General features: G+C 25.4%; 1 protein-coding gene across 1 annotated transcript in view; it reads right to left on the reverse strand.

The window, feature by feature from the left end:
* LOC112598682 overlaps positions 1-21,584 on the reverse strand; it is a 147,830-nt gene continuing 126,246 nt past the window's right edge. Inside the window, exon 9 of the mRNA XM_025345218.1 lies at positions 1-423. Within this exon, the coding sequence (XP_025201003.1) occupies positions 413-423 (11 nt within the window). The 3' untranslated portion in view covers positions 1-412. The remainder of the gene's footprint in view (positions 424-21,584) is intronic.

Genomic DNA, 21,584 nt, shown 5'->3' on the forward strand with positions numbered 1-21,584 from the left:
TTTATGTACAAACATCAAATAAATATTTTTCTTTTTACTATCATTACTACAATTATTATTTAAAGATTAAATCGCGTCGGTATTTGACTCCGTTGTGTTCCGATGAGGATTTCAATTTGTATAAAAAAAAACCTTCGATTATTACAATATTATATTATTAATATTAATTTATTTTACATTGACATAATCGTACGTTTTATTATGTGCACACCTATAGTTCCGAAAATTTCGAACAATAATGTTCATGATTATATTTATATTTATCAAATATTTTTTTATTTTTTTTTAACACCAACATATTATGCGTATTATTGAACTGTAGTAATATTTGTAATTATGTATACACGCTTGTGTTGATACGTCGACATATTCATTGTTCAGTCTCCGGTCGAGGTCCATCTTTGGATCTATATTAAACGGACTCTGAAACAGAAATAATAACCACATTAGAACAGGATAAGAACAGAAATAAAAAATAAAGTATGCATCGATATAGTAGTTCATATTATTTTTAATTGTTTACGCGTGCGTTATCGAGATGGCGCCTCTGCGTAGATGCGTTGATCGATTTCGCAAGAGCGTGTTTGCACAAATGAGCTTTTAATACGTGTTTTTTTTTTTTTAACTAACAAATATTGTGCAAACAAATTTCAAAGATTACTCAATATGATATTATTTAAAATCGATAAATTTTAATAAATGACTTTTCATCGACTTTGGCAGTTCTATGAATATATTTCTACACTGATTATAAAATTATTTATTAAAATTATTGAAACTATAATCACACACCGTATTTGTAATTATTATTGTATTGTATTGACCATATTTGTAGATATAAAAAAATATTCAAAGTATAATTATATTTAATGATAATCATGAATCTTAGAAAATATGTATATACACATTATTCTTATGGCTCATATATTTTAATTATTAGTTAATCATAAAACTGTTTAAATTTGTTAACAAACTTTATATTGTACATCAAAAATGTTAACAAAATACAGTAATTAAATAACTTATAATATTCTTTTTTAATAACCAGTAATAGATTATTGTACTAACAAATCGTTATTTTATATTTTACCGTCTGCGTCTACATCCGTTCATTAAAGATCATATAACAATAATGTAATGAATGGCTTTACTATGAACTCATAAAATAAATAACTCACGCACTGATGGACGCCATACGTATAAGGATATGATTATATATATTAGGTTTGCGAGTCTATACAATACAATTCTACTCTTCAGAATAAAATAATAACATATGACGCAAACCAATATTATTGTGGTAGCAATTTTGTCTTTTTTTCAGATATTGAAAACTAGCGTTCAAAGAATAATATGTTTTGAAGATTTAATTACAAATCATTTTATTTTATCACTACGGCTTCTTTAGATTATTTTATATTAATATAGAATAATAAATATCTCTTGAAATAATAAATATTAAAAATCTAAAAATTAACGACTACCCGTAACAGCAGTCGAACTTGTTAGCCAACATTTCAGTCGGTTTTCTACTATCTCGTGCTCGTGACATCGTAAATCGTTTGTGTTCGTCTATGTAGCGCGTGCACCAAATAACATTCTACGTCGTATTATTTAGCTCTCGGACGCATTTATAGGTAAAATACGATATAATATGTTATGAATACGTTGTGTATGAACGCAAACTGCCGAATAGTTTCAATTCTTTTGAGATCGTTAACAAGGCAGCGTACGGTTCTAACGGAGATACGACTGCAGCAGCAGTTACAATATAGTAAAATTAATTTAACTCAACAAATCCACGTCCGATCTGTGCGGAGTAAGATGTGTGTCCGTATTGTTGCAATGAAGTATGGGAGCGATAAATCAACAAACCGAAACTGACGAACATTAAAATAATTATGTATATTAATTCGTTAAACTTAATTCTCTTTGTTTTGTTATACCTTTGAGACGATAATACTCTAAAAATGCAAACTGAATGAATTTAAACATTATAGCTATTAAAAGTAATATAAACAATAAAGTTTTATTTAAGTTTTATCAGAAATATCGTTTAATTAATTTCGCATTACAACATAAAGTTGCTTGTGTGTTTGTTTGTGTGTGAGTGTAGTTATGATTCCAAATCTGCTTTTTAATATTCAAATTTTAAAGTCATTTACGACATTAACAATCAGTTTTGTGTTGAGAAACTACTTGCTTAAAAGTTAACAATACATAATGTCAGTCGCGAGTCGCTACAAGTGTGTAACACTTTTTGACTTTTGTAATGTATTGTGTTGATTTTAATAACGTATACAATTGTTTGATTTTAATAACCGACGTGATGAACCTAAGAACTTCATCGACTCAAAAGTATTTTTCAATATTGAATTAATAAAGACACTGTTAACCATACAATTATAAAATAAAATTCGTGTTTTAATAATTATTTATATTATATTATGTTGTATTGATTTGTTATTTGTCTGTTAAATTGCTTATTTTATTTCGATGTAACATAAAATAACATTTTACTACTAAACCACTTTCGCCGTAATGTACCTATATTGCCTATATAAAACGCCCGGAAACCAAATAAAAGTTATTTTAATAATAATTACTATTGTATTTTTTGGGGTTATTTTTCTACTTACGAATGCAATAATTTTTTTACTTCCCTGTTATTTAAACAAGCAAGTTATTTGCATGGAATCATTTTAAATAATAATATTATACATCATTAAAAATTGTGTAATTTTTATAATTTATATACAAATATAATAGCTCACTACAAATGAATTATTTTAATGACCTCTAATAAATTATAATTAACAAAAAAAAAAAATTCAGATATTGTACGGCATAAATATATTTTATGTACGCATTGAATCTATATAAAAAAGTATATTCAATAGTTAATGACACTTTAATTTTTTTGATCGTGAAAACGTGAACAAACTACCACTACCGAGTCTAATAATAATGTATAATGAAATGATAAAATACATTTATTTATACTATTCAAAATGTAATTAAGATTAATATATTTAAATATTTTGGCTTTATAATATTTGCGATTGTAAATGATATTTTAATAACCAACGTATCGATTATATATTTTTATGTACTCAAAACAGCTAAAAATATAATAAATGTAAAAAAATAAATATTTTATTTAAAAGATACTTATCAATTGGTATGAGCTAAGAAAGATTATGGTTAATAACAGTGATAATAATTATTATGACAATAGTATTAGCAATAGAGACTTTCTATTTGGTAGTCATTAAATAGCTTTCAAAAACGAGTAAATTATATAGCAATAAGATAAAATACAATTGGGTTTATCCAATAAATGTATAATTTTATTTTGTTATTGTCAAATTAAAGATGAGATTTGAAAAGAGTATTTTTAATTCTATTATGCGATTTAATTTTTGACAAAGGTTTCAATTTACTGGTTAGCGAGTGCCTATGGACTAAACAGTGTAAACAGAATTACATTTATGATATGTATGATGTTTTTTTCTTCTACAGATACACAATAATTATAAAAGTTTTTATTATTTTTTGAAATTGGTATGAAACTACGTCATTTTGTAATAAAAAAAATATTTTTGTTTTATCCTACAAAAGCTCATTTCGTGTTTAATATTTTTAATTAAATTGTATGGGCTCAATTAGTAAATAACTCATTGCGGATGTATTTTTAGTTATTTTTAATGAACAAAACGATGGAATACTGATCAAAATGTCGATATAAAATTGACCGTAACCTGGGGTAGTATGAAAACAAATATTTCTACTTAAAATTAACAACCCGGGTTAACTGATATAATACAAAAATATACCGGGATGAGCAAAAAAAATATATTAAATGAAAAAACCTAATTTAAAAATAAATTATTGGATTGAAATTTCTAGGGAAATACTAGGTAAAACAACCCATAGTTGTAAGAATGATTCGTGGAATTGCGTCGTGATATGGGGCTACAAATTTTTCAAACCATCGATGGAATAACAAATAAGTATTATTATACAGTACCTATGTCTATTTAAAAAAAAAAAAAAAAAATCGAAAGTAAATAGGATATTTAAACCGAAAGACTTAGGTTTGTAAGGATCCAATGTCAATTATTGGTTAAGCCGGATAGAAAGTAAATTCGACTAGGTCGTTCAATAAAGAAGTTCTCTCATTATAATGACATAGTATATATTCAACGAACTGCTACAGTAGGTAGGTGAGTTTATAACATATTGATGACCGTTATTTATAATACCTAACAAATATATTTTTTTCGATTGTCTACAACTGCCACAACAATTTTTTTTTGTTTTATTGATAATTTGCAACTCGATCAAAGAAAACACTATAATTTTATTTAATATTAATTATTTATCGATATAATTTAACTTTTATAATCATATATATATCATTGCAAATTCTCTACGTACTGTTTTCGATCGGGCTAAAGTATAGTCTATACTGATTTTAAAGTGATTATTTTCATTGTTATAATACTGTTAGGCGATGATCAATGATGCGGTTGAATGGAGACGAGGGTTGTGTTGATTTTTCTCTTTCATTTTATATATTTTATATTATACATAATTTTATACTAATCGAGAGGTGTGGTGAACAGTTCGATAGATTGTTGATGCGTTATTGTATGTTTTAAACTAAGATATAAAAACAACAAAATAATAATAGTAATAATGTATGGGCACCGAAAATGGATTTTGAATAATAAACAAAGAAAAAAGACGGAGGAGAACTATAGTCTAAAATATATTTTTGAAAGTTTATAGTTTTTCAATAGGTAACAATCAAACACTACGCAAAATTCTTCTTAAACACGATCGACGTGAAGAAACCTTTTACATATTTGAAAAAAAAATCTTTGCTTAGACATAAACAAACAATAGTAATCGTTAATCACATCGATTAAATGTGTAATTAATTCAATCATAATTTTTTTTTCACGGTTCGCACAACAATTTGAATAACTATTGCACAATACAGCGGCTGCAGCAGAGTACTTACACTCAACTTCGGGTGGGCGGCGACCATGTTTATATAATATAATACACTCATGAACATTGTACGTGCATTATATTATAATAATATTATATATTATACACCTTTTTATTTTTTTTTTACAAAATAAGTACACATATTACACTTGGCGGTTTCACGTGTGATGTCGGCACAGACCGGGACTTCCGGTCCTGAAAAGACTAGATTTATCGTCCGTGGCGGCTGTTGCGGTATAAAACTCGTACGGCAGACCGGTTAGCTCGGTGACGCGGGGAGAGCGCGTGGGCAGCCGAGACACGCGATTTCCTGGCTAGCGCGAAAAAAATTTATAATAATTTATAATCTTTTGCGTCGTGTAAACGAAATGATACAGCGTCGGTGAATACAAATCTTCAACGGATGTGTATACTATGTGTGTATGAAATCACACATGTTTATGACCAAGTCTGCATAAATTTGGCATTTTGTGAAATGTACAAAACGATAAAACAGTTGACGACCGTGACCGGTAGATAAGTCAATGAGTCGGGGACGAGTGAAGACTAAAATTCTAGTACGGTTATTGTATGTAAATGTCAGAAAAAAGCTTATCGTTTTTGTTTGTTTGGAATTGTGTACATCCTGCAGAAGCCGTTTTATATTATATGAATAGCGATGGATAAAATTAATTTAAGTGACGAGCAGATAATAATTCTGTTTCTAGATCAGATAATTTGTGATATAGTATAATAAAAATATATTTTTGAAAAACAAAAACAAACGCGATGAAGTCTGCAAAATAAGTAATATCTCAAAAACGAATAGTGTCAAGAAGTTTGCAACCACTATAAAATACATGGTTCATCAAAATTATTGAACTAATTTGAAATGGTTAGAATTTTAATAATCGTGCACTAAATGTTATTTAATATTTGGTTTTTGGTAGTTATAAATGTTCTCTGCTCAAAAAAATGTGGTACCAGTTATTGAAAATCTAAAAAAAATCGATAAATTTCATAATATCTAATATATCGATTGTTCACCTTTTCTTTAGCATAATTCCAAAATAAGTAGTCACATATATTATACGATTTCAGCCATTTCAGGTGCAAAGCATTTGGTGAATAACCTTGTAGTTTTATAGCTCGTGCGTCATAAAAATTAACTTTCAAGAACATTTTGCTGCATATTATATTATGCTTCTTGGTTTTTTTTATACAAATACGTGAATATATATTATTAAGCATTCCCAGCTCATGATAATAAAAGACTCTTATAGATGCAGTGCACAGATAAGAAAAAAAATGATAAAGGTCAGACTCTAATTTATTCCTACAAGAATGAAGAAGTTCATGCGGTAGCCAATAAGTTCATATAATATAATTAAATATTTTAACTCAATATAATATGTAAAAAAAAAAAAAATTATAATATATACAATCGTAAAATAATTAAAATGTTTAACTAAACACAATATACAAACATGACCAACAAAACCAATAGTATTATTGAATCATACAATTGTTTTTTGCACAGAAATAATTTTTATAAATAAATATTAGCTTATTAATTTTTATACATTATATCGCTCTACATGTAAAAAAATTGAAATTTTATTTAACGAAAATATTTATAAAGAATACAACTTGTTAAAGAATGTTTGCTGGTACCATATTTTGGACCAATGAATTTACTATAAACTATAGATTGTGTTAGTTATTTTATGCATGATATATGATAAGATATAAGAGTATAAGACAATAATAATTATCTTGTATTAAATACCACATTAACATTAATTTTTTAATATCGGTAACTGTTTTTAAACATTCAAGGATCTATTAATAAAATGTTACTGAATATTTTTAAGGTTTTATGTAATTTATTCTATTATCTTTGAATGTATTTTTTTTACACATTAAAACATGCATTCACAATTTTCGAATTTTAAATTCGCAATATGTTACAATACGTCGTGTATTATAATATATTGCGCTCACCCGGCACAAGATACAACTGACAAAAAAAAAAGATGAAAATATGCATATTAAGTATATTATTATTATGAAGGTCTTAATTTTTTTTTTTTTTATGTAATAACTTGATCATGTGTTTTGCGCGTAAACGTTTAGAAAAAAAAATATACAGTATTTAATTATTAATTATAGAGTAGGTAAAAATAATGAAAAAAATACAAGACGTCTTTTGTAAAGGTAAAAATTAAAACCATTGAGGTAAAAAAAAAAAAAATCATTTACTAATTACTCGATTAATGAATCCTCCTGGGATGGATTTTTAAACTTATTCAAAAATAATAATATTTTAATGTTATACTAGCAGGCAGACTTGGCCTATGTACTTATTAAATTATTACGATATTTTAGTTATTCAATTGGTTTTGCATAAAATATTGTATTTGATGCCACATAAAATACAATTTACCGTGGCCAAAACGATGACTTACATACAATATTATATAACTAGTGGGCAGTGACACACTTTTATTTGAAAAACAAAGTCGATGTAATGGTCAATTTATTATTCGATGTGATTAAAAATTGATTGGTGTTTATTGACACCGGAAAAAATAAATAATTAAGTTTAAAAAAGAAAAAAGGTTTATATTTATACATTTTTTTTTTTTTAAAACCATGTTTGTTTTCAGTTTGCGTGGCCTCATCAAGTACCTACCAACAGTAGATAGGTACATGCATATATTATTATGGTTGTGCACGGTGATTTCGTGGTTAATAGAAACATACAATCCGAAAGTTAGAATTTTTATATTTATTTAGGAAGCTAAACGGCTAGCATTGATTTAACTGTTTTCAGGACTTTTTAGAATACGCAAACGACATATCACATTATTATTTCCCGTTTTTATTCACGGAAAATGATTAGATCCCGATGTAAGAGCAGATAGAAAGAGAAAAACAAAAACAACGTATAAATAACCCATGGACGTGGACCAAATGTTTATGTATTCGAAACACATGTCGTTATTCTTACTCGGAAAATTCGCATGATTAAATTTTGTCCGGTTTGTAGGTCATGGCGCCTGGAGCAAATTTAATATTTCGCAGTACATCGAACCATCTAATAAAAATCGTACAAAAATAACGGCTGAATAGCATAATAATTTAACATCCAAATGATATTCTATTATTGAAATAAAAAAAAAAAATTCTGCCGAGACGATAAAAAAAAAAAAAAAAAAACATATCTAATTAACATGATAATAATTACGGTAGTATACAATTGTGTAGGTAATCCTATCGTGTTTTGCCAGTCCGGGTTATGCTTTACGGAAAAATTAAACGTCACAGCTGGATAAGTCATAACATCGGTGGAAACGTGGGATGCACGCGTGAAATGTAAATTTTGGCGTAAAAAAATATATTGCACACATGTTGTGTTGTAGTACCTACATATAGTTATTTACATACAGAGCGATTCTCCAACCATCATGCTCATCTCCATTTTTCTATAATAATTAATGAATAGAGTATCTGATTTTTGGATTTTTTAAGTATTCTTACTATCATATAATATTTACCTATTCGTTTTTGTTTATATTAATGTAATATAGAGTATCGATTATATAGGTTGCTATATGATAACAGTTTATTATTTGATAATTTTATTGAAAATGTGACGATATGTTTTTTTTTTTGCATGTTTCAAGTGTAATCTGATGATTATTGAAATATTATGAAAATAGTATCATATTAAAATAATTGATAAAATGATAAAATTAAGTTATGTAGTTTTTAGAGATTAGACATATAAAAAATATTAAAAATTAATTTACGTTATTCATAAAAATTTCGACATTAGACTTTTATTTTACGAGCTTATGACGAAGAAATTTGAAGATTTGATACTTATATGTACCAAATGTTGAACGTTTTGCTTTCATTACTGAAAACTTGTTGTTAAAATGCTAATTTTTAATTATTTTTGTTGCATTCTATAACTTAATGTGGTTTTATTTATGTGGGGCTCATTAAAATGTGGATTTTAAATATGCTATTTGAAGCACGTTAAGACTCATTCTTACACGAAAAACCTATAAAAAAAGACACAACACTGTTATATTTGGCAATCTTAATATCGAAACAAATTGTTTAAATTTACAACAACAATAGTATGACAACGCAGTTTTTTTTCTTAAAATTAATTTTTTTTGAAGTATTTTTGTATTAAAGTAAAAATAAAAAATAAAAATAATTAAATTGCAATCCAGATGATTCCAGTTAATACCCACTAGCAAAAAATAAAAGATACAAAAAACATATTAAAAATGAGTTATTATAGTAACTATAATATAAGTATAATATACTTAATAATATAGTTTAGATTAAAAAAAAACAAAAACTTAAATTAAAATGTAATAAATTATAAATTATAATTTAAAATTATTATTTAATAACAAAAAATTACGTATTATAGTTAATGTATCTAGTCACTTTGCGTAAAAAAAAAAAATCTATGATCTATTTAAAAAAAATTCTTAAGAAATATTTATCAAATTTCAAAAGATACAAGATACAACATATAAACTTATATACTATAACTAGTATTTGTAACTTAAATAAAAATACCTAATATACTTTCCATCCCAGTTAATAATATTATATTACGTATATGCTGCTTTCCGCGAGCAAGGCACTCGATTACTGTTTATGCATGTCACACGAGGAAAAAAATCCAATTTTAAATGAAATTTGTTATCGTGTGGCCGAGTAAAGCCAGTTATTTTACTAGTATATTTCGAAAACAATTGAGACAGTTAACGGACTGCAACGTTTACGACAAACGACACTATTATATTATTTTTGTGCGGAACAAGGCACGACACGGTGTTTATTATAAGTTATCACTGATAAAAATAAGCACTCGATAACAACATGAATTAAATTATATGTATAATTGAATTGATTCGATTATATCATTGTTTAGTACGATGCAATACTATAATATACAAAAAATAATCTTAATTGATGGCCTGCATATGTCTCATCAATGTTCTTATACATAGTGTATGAAAAATTTAGAGTCGTATTCTATATGACTAGTTCGATATAGGTAGTCTCATGTCCGTTATTGGAAATTTCACTGAGAATATCGCTGTAATTCAAGTATTCAACTCGTGATACGATAATTTTTTTTTAAATTCCATAGGTTTACGAGCTAACTTTTCTCCAGATTTTCATTGGCATCGCATTTTCTCATTTTTTTTTATGTAAAAATGTTAAGTAGTCCATATTTAAGACCAGAAAATTTTCTTGAATTAAATAACCAAAGTTATTTATAAATACATGTTCATAAAATTTTATCATGAAATTTAGAAACGTAACTCTACCGTAAACTTTTTATTTTTTATTTTAAGAGATTTCATTCAAATTGTACGAACGTTTATACTAATACATTTTTTACTAAATATCGGTTTTAATATTTTTTTGAAAAATTTTTTTTTTAATTGGACCGGGTTAGAGAAACAATTCTATTCTATCTTAACCCGCCTCCCTAAGAATTCACGAATATCTTTGGAATTAAAGCCTTAACTAATTATTGATAAAAATATTGCAAGAATACAAAAATATGATATTATTAGAAAAATTAGTTTGTATATAGATTTTTAAAAAGCAGAGAATCACAAGTTGACTGGCAATGACAATGGGAATAAATTTCTTCATACATAATATACAACTAAAAACTGTAAATACTTTTTGATGACTCGTTTTGTGTACAGTTGGTTTATATAAATATAATATGTTATTCTGTGTATTAATAAAAGCTTAAATTATAACTATGATTTTAGAGAATGTCAACCTGACCAACGTATAACATATTTGTTACAAATGAAATTTAATCGTTTATATGATTTTTATGTAAAATTATATTTTATAAAAATTACGTAGAATGATACTTTAGAGGGATTAATATACACGTTTTAAATATTATTTATTATATGTCTATAATTGAATTCAAAAAAAAAAAAAAAAATAAAAATATATCTACGTATACACATATTATTTTAATCATACAAATTTGTGAGAATGGTTATGTTGGAGCTGTGCGTGAGTAGAAAAAGTGCAGCTAACAACATTATGAATATCATTATTACGTTAATAAGGTTTGTATATTAAATTTATAAACCTAGTTGAAAAATAGGTGTGTACAATACGTATAAAGTGTGTAATGTATAAATATATAATTTTCTATGATTATGGTCTTTACTATATTCTAGTATTACCCATTATATATAACTATTTAAAATCACTTTTGAGCATTGTGACATAACTATTAAAAAAATTAATAGTAAAATAATTCTTTTTAATCGAATTCAAAGGATTTGATCTCTTTATCGTCCCTTTATATTTATATAATTCGAAAAAATATTATGAAATAATAAGTGATATTAGTATTTTTTAGTTGATATTCCTAATTTAATTTAGCAGGTATTATCAAAATATCATAGTCATATTATAATTTGTACTAGCACTATTATTTAGGTAGATTTATTAAAATGTCAGCTAAAGTTTAGTAAAAAAAAACCTTTGTTGTAGTTTTGTAAATATTAGTAAATTTTATTAAAATTATACTTGAACTTATTAAATATAAAAACAGTGTAATAAAATGTGGTATAAATATAAGTGTCGTAAATTTTTTGGAATATAATAAATTCCGTAATTTTATTTATTATTGAGAAATATAAATTATTATTACTATTTAGCAAATAAATTGAGTATTTTTTTATTTTAAAACTCGCGTTAAATCACGACTATAATACCCCTATCTTCTTGTTAAATATTCATATATTTAGTCCCCTTCTCTCTTTCTGGATTAACTTTTTTTTTTATTTATTTATTTTTTATTGTTATCTTGTCATCGGTTTTACTCGTTGCCAGTAGGAAAAGATTGTAAATAATAGTTACTGAATAAAAGAAAAAAAAACTAAAAAACTATTTCAGCTGTGTACCGATTCAATAAATATAACTAACACAAACACACGGGCCAAAGGTAAAAAAAAAACATATTTTGCTGTTTAACAATATCGACTTTTGCACTTGCCGAGCGCCTGCTAGGTGGATTTTTTTTTCAAACGTCGAACAGTTTTTTCCTTACTAATCTGGTAAATAAAATATCGCTATTTTTACGAGGAGGGGAACACAAAACAGTCGGGGTTTAATTTCAGAAAGTTTATGGCGTGAAAATGAAATCGTATATCTTTTGCAAGGCGGATTTTATTGCGATTATGAATAAATGTTGCACAAAACTCACATTTCACGGATAAATTTCACGCAGGTCATGCGATTACTACAATAATTATTTTTATAATCATTGACGAATTGCGATTGTTGGAACAAGATTAAATCATGAAAAAAATGGTCTAGTACGCCAACTCAAATAACGATGATCGATCTGACGATGATACGTCTGTAAATGATGTGCTTTGTTTTGACTAATATGAATGGAAATAAATAATTTTTTAGTAATTTAAAATAATTGTAGATTTGTAAGAGCCAGAACTAAATATTTACAGTCTAATAACTTTGACAGTAGTTTTACATAAGAAACTTTTACTATATGTTTTTCTTTATATTTTATTTGAGACAAAATGTATTGTAATTAAGCTAAGCTTGAATACATATTGGTAGAGGAGATTTATTTTATTTATTTCATTTTCATTGGTATTATCGATGATATGTTAATTGATGCTGTCTATGGATTCATTTTTTGTGGTAGAAGAGATAACAGTTTTTGAAGATGAGTATGTTCGTGTTCAATTTTTTAGGTGGAATAGAAATTACAAGCTGTAATCTAACGCATTGAATATAGGTTCTGCTATTGACTAGTTATTTATGTTATCACAACAGTAAAACGGTGACTTGTCACCCGTCTTAAATATTTTAGGTTTAGCGAGAATTAACGACGGTACCGTTTTCTTGGTTCTATTTAGTTCATGACAGAGTTGTTTACTTTAGACCTTGAATTCATTATAAAGAAGATAAGGTGTGAGTGATGAGGTTGCTTTGAACCGGCGATGATCGCAATCAGATCAGCAGTCATTTAATTAGGTAACATGGTAATTTATTAATAACTAATATTTGCACTCTATATAATTGTGTGAAAAGTAATGATTCTTACAATACCTTGTTTTAGAGTAGACTGGTCTTTACGCAATGAAAGCTATAAATGAGCGAGCGATAGGGAAAAATCGTATTTCAGTTGAACATGAACTGATATTCTTAATTTATAATCGATATCTTTCGATTATGTTTAATTTTTTTTATATATTTTAAAAATCCATATCATTTAAATTAATTTAATATTTCTATTTTTAAAACAAAATTCTATAAAAGTATTTTTTAATAAAAAAAAAGTTTATTTTGTTTAATCATTATGCCCAATTTTTAATCAAAAACCAAATATATGTTTTGAAGCTTTGATATAACCCAACGTATAACAATTTCAAATTAAAAAATGCAATCATTTAATTTTCATATCATTTGCATGTTTTAACTGATTTCGGTGTCCTAGCACATAATTAATTATAAAAATAACAGTGAAAAATTAATTATTTTATGAAATTATTGGATAATATCTGAAGCGGAGTGAAAAAAAAAATCGATTAAATAAAACACATAAAATAAATAAAAATAGTCAACATTTTCAAAACTTGATAAAATTATTAAAAGAAAAAATAAATTAGTGTACTCCTTACATCGTATTGCGTTTCAACAAAAATATTTTTGAAATATACATATTATTATTTTTTTATTTACATTGCCTCTAATATTCACCAAAATATCTTGTACTTATAGTTGGTTGTTAATTTTTTAATCCCTACTATTTTCGAAATTAAACCATATACTTAACGTTTCGACGTATATTATTGTGATGAAAGACAATGGTGTGTATCCACTGTCCAGTGATAGAGAATTAATAAACTAATCCACGTCAATAATGTAGCTAAATTGCCTATCCATGAAGCCGTGTTACCGTAATCTTATTATCAAGAATAATAAATTGCATTTAAAAAATATCATATTTATATATTATGTGTATAATACAATTAAATCATGATATTAGATTAAATTCATTGTTATGCACGCAATGTAGATTTACTAAAAGCGGTTGACACGGAAATACGCGTTTTTTATGCGCATGACAAACAGAATAAGTTGAAAACTTTTTCGGCTCATCCTTTTGTTATATTACACGTACAAGAGATGAAGCAGAGATTTTCATTATGTTTCGAACGCAGTGCATTGCGTATAGATCTACTATTTTTTGTGTCTAAAAAAAATAAAAAAAAAAAAAATACGTTTACAGAAATTTTAATTTTTCCAAATGTCTTTGATAAATAAGTAAAAATTTGAATATTTTTTTACGGTTCGTCTGATACAGTCTAATAATATTTAACGCATATCATACACAGGCCTCAATCACTGCAAGATATATTATTTCGCGTCGCTAATTTATCAGTCATTCAGATGACCTAAGCTGACGGTTATCAATATTTTAATATCCAATTACTATCACTGTTCCCTATAAGTTTTGAACATTTTCACGCACTACCTAACTGATGATCTTTCTACGTGCGTATCAACAGAAGAGATATACTGATCTAAGTAATTCTAAAGCCAAATTCTCCACAATTGTTGAATTTATGATATTATAATTTGCAGGAACTGCTGATCTGATCCTTCAATTATTACAATATTATCTACGTCCGACGGTATGTCCTTATAATGACAAACTTCAATCAAGCAATTCTAATATAACATAACTATCCATTTGATCGACCATATCCTGTTTCTTGGCATCTGTGAATCGACCCGGCATTGTTGATAAATAAAAATGATATTTTGTCAAAGTATTTAGACCTACGAAACGGGATAAAAATTGCGAACAATATATAGTAATGAAAACAGATTTATATTTGTTAGTCTGTGATGTGTGTTTTATATAGTACGTGTACAAATTACTCTCGTTTTTTAACACCCAATTTTTGGGAAAGAAAATCTGAAAAAACTTTCTTTTTGTTTCCGAGAAATAATGAACATTAAACTCCTGAATCTGAGACAAACGTTTCTCGTGAATTAATTTAGTAATACCATGGCTTACATATATAGCATATAGAAAAAAAAGACGAATTCCTGTTGTTTATAGGTTTTTAATGTCAGATTTTTACGTCCAAATGAATTTTAGTTGTTACTTTACACTTAACTTTATACTTATAATTGTTTCCAGTTTAAACAAACTAAATGTTTTTCAATTTGTTTTAAACTGTCAAGTGTGAATTGAAAAAAAAAAATGAACAACACTTTATAATATTATACTATATTTACTCTTATATTTTATTCATATTATATTAATATCAGTATAGAATTATGTAATTTATACGTATATAGTCAGTTATCTATGTTATTAGAGATAATTAATGTGTAAAAATAAAATCGAATGAAAAGTAGTTCACGTTTAATAATAATGTGTAAGTATCTTCAAGTGCGAATAAAAAAATCTAAGATATACTTATAATATTGTTATCTTGTTTACACTATATCGATTTATGTAGTATAAGTATACGTTTGGATTTAACTTATTGTAAATCGTGAAACGATCGATTGTTATATTTTGATAGAAAAAAAACAAATATCGACAGATATTCACTAAATTTGAGTAGTAGAGAGCGAATAAATAACATATATATAAGAGTGCACTTAAAGTTAAATTTAACTTTTAACAACCTTCCTATGAAGAATGATCAAAAACATTTGACTAGCAACACAAATACAATTTTTAAAAATGATTGATATTTAATATATTTTTAAATTTTTCAGCAAATACAACCCATGTTGTGATTTGAGTTATAAAATAATAAAATGTAATATGTTATGTAAACGAATTAAGATCAGTTGATTAATAATAGTTATTTTTAATAGCAAATAAGTTGTTTAATATGTATTATTTTATGCAACTTTATAAAGACAGGAATAAAAATGTATGGAACGTAAAAAGAAAGCTTTCGTTAATTATTTATACAAAATGTAATTCATTTTTTCTAGCTACTCTAAATATTATATCCATAAAATACATTACTGATTATAAAAAATAAAAATAAAATAAAATACAGACTTTTCAAGAAAATAAATCGTAATGAGTAAAAGGTTTGATTAAATTCATAACTATACATTTTTATAACAAATAAAATACGATTTTTTTCCTTTTCGCTAGTCGGTTTGGCACCTGAGTGGAATAATGCGTTCATTCAACCGAATTTATTACCATCTACGTTTTTATTTATTTTCAACGTGTTCGTGCGTGTATAACTAATGTCAGGGACTACAGATGTTGACGACATTTTATACGTGTAAGTCAGAAATAAATCAACGATGTGCCGTTGATAGTGTTACTATATTATGATGAACCTGATGAATGAGCTCCGATTGTAAGCTAGGGTTAGACGTTTAGTCTAATGATTATGTGTGCAATGTCATTAGACCATGTTACCATTTTCAACTTGTCTAAAATAAACCATCCATATCTATCTATATAATTGTACACTGTACAGGTATTTTATTATTTTATTATTAATATTCTAGGTTAGGTTAGATTTTTTATAAAATATTGCATATGAAATACCTGTTTTCAAATTCATTATTGGAATTTTATTCTCTAGAAATAAGTTTTTCAAGAAAAATGTATATATTTTGTTATTACCATAGTCGCAGTCCATATAATATATTATGTACTATAATAGATGATATACTTTTAAATTCAGGAAGCTGTTCTGAGATTTACAGCAAAGATGATTGAATTATGATTTACATATTGTTTAGGTTTCGTTTTCAAATTATTGTATTTCGGAAATATTTTCTTAAAACTGTATTATGAATGAAAAATCTGAAATTCAATTTTACTAAACTGCATAATATAGACAAATTTTATTTGTTTTTTTAGATAAATATTTCAAATGTGTTTATATGATTATATATAATGTATGTATGTATGTATGTATGTATGTATAACTTTATAAACATTTTACCGATAACACGATACCAATTACTTTATTCTTATAAAATCGTTGAAAGTTAGGTATACATACAAAATCTTTAAATCAAAACATTTAGAAGTATGAGTATTTTATGTAATTATGCATACGAAACAATTTTATTTAAGTTTTCTTAGCTGTCATTTTCCTTCAGGTACGTTCGTTTTCGAACAATTATACTGAATGTAGTAATAAGAAACAATTAATTGTACACCATAATATCCCTGTTTATTGTAGATCAATACAATACGATCGAGTTGAACTTAAACTAAAATAAGTCTAAAACATTAAATGATGATAATTATCATTGTCATCACACTATACTCAATTAAAAAATAGCTAATTATAATAATACTATAATGTGTTTATAATAACGTTTAGCTATTAACTCTGTTAGCTTGTTTATAATCACAAATCTGATTTAAAACCTGATTTAAGTGTTTTATCAATATCTAATGACAAAAAAGACTCGCTCTTTTTTGTATTTTTTAGTATTATTCTTACAACTAAAAATATTCTAATCAAATGCAAAATATGCTGAATAGAGTTAAATAATAATATTATTCAGTATCACAGAAATTCTTGTCAAAATATTAATTTCAGTATCAAACAAAATCACCAATCTCATTCCATTATTTTCGGAAATAATTTTAATAAACCAAATATAACGTTCAACTAAGTTTACACACAAATTGTATTATTATACTATGTTGTAAATTTAAATTTTCAATAATTTATGAATTAAAAAAATGTTATTTATTATAAACACCACAAACTGTGCATTAAAAAAAAAAACAAAAAAAAAAAAAACATATAAATCATTTTCACGTTCAATGGTTACAGTGTTGTGGACTGATTATGTACAAAAGAAAAAAAAAAAAATATTAAATGTTTTGTGAAGATTTGTAGATGTATAAAAAAAAGAGGAACTTATAGCATATTTTTGGTATGCGCCATTCCAATCAGGGCAGTTGATTTTGTTTGGTTTTTAAATTAAGCTTTATGGTAATCATAGTACCGTGAGTATGGGGACCTGGTTTTTGACATAAAATATATAATATGATATTTTATAATATTTTTACATAGACAGCGAGAATTACAAAAAGTTTGCGATCTCTGCTATAATATATACGTCCGTCGCGTACATGCCGCCTTCTGGCAGTATTAGCCGTCTAGGGACCTTAGGTAATTCATAATCACACTTTAGTGTTTACCGCTATCCTGTAAAAATGTAAATCATATTCAGATAAGAGATATAAATCTTCTGATAAAAAGAATGGAAAGTTTAAAAAAAAATATTTTTATATATTATGTATAATATTGTATGTATACACGTATTGCTTTCCCTAGGACCAAAACTTATTTGGTCATTTTGTCTTACGTTCTCTTTTGTTTTTATGATCATGTGCTTTATATCATTTCTATTCAACAGTTTCACACATTTTACGCGATATATAAATTTATATAACAATAACAATAATATATGTAGGTTCGAAGGAAAAATTTAAGAAAGATTTTTATATTTTTACTTTTCAATTTAAATCGCAAAATATTTCGTGATTTTTTATTTTTTTACTTTCAAATCATTATTATTATAATCAAGAATGTTACTCGCTATAGACATGACATATTATACTATGTACAAAACGAATACACATATTATATTAAGTATGTGTGTGTGCTGTGTAATAATATAAAATCTTCGTATACTCGTATTAGATATGTATAAAAAAGTATTCATTTGAGAATTTTAGTAAATCTGAAAAAACCAAACTACACAACATAAATATTTTAGATTATATAATATAAATCTTATATATACTACTTGTGGTAAAGAAAATATATATTTGAAGAATATTTTATGAACGGAAGAAAAAAATCATGGTCTACATCAGGGGTCTCCAACCTACGGCCCGCGGGCCGGATCCGGCCCTCCAAGCTTTTTGCACCGGCCCGCCAAGCTAATTAATGTTTTGAAAATATATTAATTTTCATTGTTTTTAATTTATTTTTTATTAAATTGATTAATAAATTAAATAATTATATAAATAAACATACATTTTTTTAAATAAATCTCATCTATTCTTATTTATTTCTCAATTTCATAACCTATCAGATATTCCTAGAATCCTAGATAGACAACATTTTTTTTTTTTTTTAGACAACACATTTCTAAAAATGTTGGCCCGCGATGCCAAAGCGTATATCGAATTTGTCTCGCCGTAAAAAAAGGTTGGAGACCCCTGGTATACATCATTATTTTAGAATTGTTTAGAAAATTAAAATATAATTATATACCAAGAGTGGCTAAACTGCGGCTCCCGTCATAGATTCATATGGCTCGCATCTTATCGTAAGATACAAACATTATCACAAAAAAAAAATTTTCCTATATGAATTTATATATTTGAAGAATTATAATATTTTATTAAATTTTAATTTATAGAAAAAATGTACAAAAAAAAAAAGTGATTTTAATATAATATTTAAATATGTATTTATTTTTATTTTTAATTATTAATTAATATCATATATTGTTTCGCGTTTTATTAATTTTATTACAATTGATATCTAATTATCTTCTTTTCTATATTCATATACATACATTAATTTGAACTTTTTTTTTTCATTTTGGCTCTTCCATATTTATTAATTTATTGGGTGGCTCGCAAATCTCTTCTTGTTGATCACCTCTGTTATATAATATAGATACGTATTATACCTATTATACCTTATATTATGTAGGACTGTACAAGTTAACTAATATGATTAACTCGTTATAGTGGTATGTTAGTATTATAGATAAATATAAACTAAGTTAAAAAATACTTGAAAGGCAGTTTCATTATATTTTTACCTAAATATTAACAATCTTTGTTGAAATATACTAAGTATAATAGTATCAGAAAAAAATGATTTACCTGAATAAAATTTTAAAAAAATGATATAATAAAAATAGGTGATAGCCGCCTATTCAACGGTTATGTGTTCAATAATTTATGTTTAAAATTGTATCTGTTTGAAAAGTTATTTGTTAAGATTTAAGAACAAAATTTATAAACTAATATTGGGTCTAGAATGTGGTCCAATATATTTACCATACAAAACATAGTTTTCATGTATAGATATAAAATTTTATTATTATTTGATAAATATCGATGAGTAATTGATAAGCAATATGTGTTATGAAAACTTTCATACTTGTAAATATGGCAATATCGATAGTGAAAATGCTCTCGACTAAAATATATTATGGTTATAGTAGGTATAGTTTACAGTACGATTTAGATGTACGTTGTTGGTTATGTTACTAAAAACTACACGTTTTAAAAATTAACATTGGTATTTTAAATATTAATCATGGTAGTGTTATTTCAAGTATGAATAATTATTATTTATACAGAAAAAATAAAAGCTGAATTAAAAAAAACAGACAATAAACATGTTTTTTATTGAACTTGTAAAAAACAATGTGGTGCAATAATTCTGACTTTTTGTAAAAAAAAATATACTTCATGTTGACAAATATTGTATTTTTTAAAGTTTTAACAGATAAAACTTTTAAAATATATCCAAAACTTGTTGACCAATTTTATTTTATACATGGTTTAATTAACTAAATATTAGCAATAAAAATATAATTGACTCGATTAATTCCATTGAAATAAAATAACTTATTATTTTCTTTTAAATTATAAAACATTAATCTAAATATTATAATAAGACCAGATGGAATTTCATAAGAAATTAGCTTTAAATTCAATACCAATTATAATTATATCACTAGTATTATAAATGTCTTTGCCTTTGATATTATTCTGATAACTGGAAATCATCTTATATTACTCCTATATTTAATAAGGTAATACAAATGTAGTGAATATTTAAAGATTTATTCCTAAAATATTTTCAAAAATTTTAAATAGGTAAATTACATCGATAAATATATATATATATATATATATATGTATGTATATATTTAAGTAGCCAATTTTTAGTAAATTTTCAATATGATATTCATAAAGGCCATTCTACTATAACAAATTTATGCGATTTCAATTAAATAATTATTAGTTTTTTTAAGAATAGGAATATATTATATATATTACATGAATATAAAAACCTAATCTTTTGATAAAATTGATCACATTTTATTAATTATAAACCTTAAACATTATGGATTTGAATATCTTTTGTTTCGTGATTTAAATAATTTTTACTAAACCGTAAAAAAATTGACAATGTAAACATTTTCAAGAAAATAAAAAAAATAAAGGATACGGAAGATTTGTAAATTGCTTTAAGTCATATCTAGAACTGATGTATTAAATATAATTTATCTTTTTTTTAATAAATGTTTTTTTAATTTTGTAAAAAAAAAAAACACCATTTTATACTTTTTTATAATTTAAATGACATATCAATGAAGTTAATATGATCAATTATCTTAGTATTAATTATAGTTAAAAATTATCATTTACTATTCATATTGATTTCACAACAAAAAGTTTTTCAGAA

Source organism: Melanaphis sacchari, unplaced genomic scaffold, assembly GCF_002803265.2.
Source record: "Melanaphis sacchari strain LSU unplaced genomic scaffold, SCAv2.0 Contig4_pilon_pilon, whole genome shotgun sequence".
Lineage (NCBI taxonomy): Eukaryota > Metazoa > Arthropoda > Insecta > Hemiptera > Aphididae > Melanaphis > Melanaphis sacchari.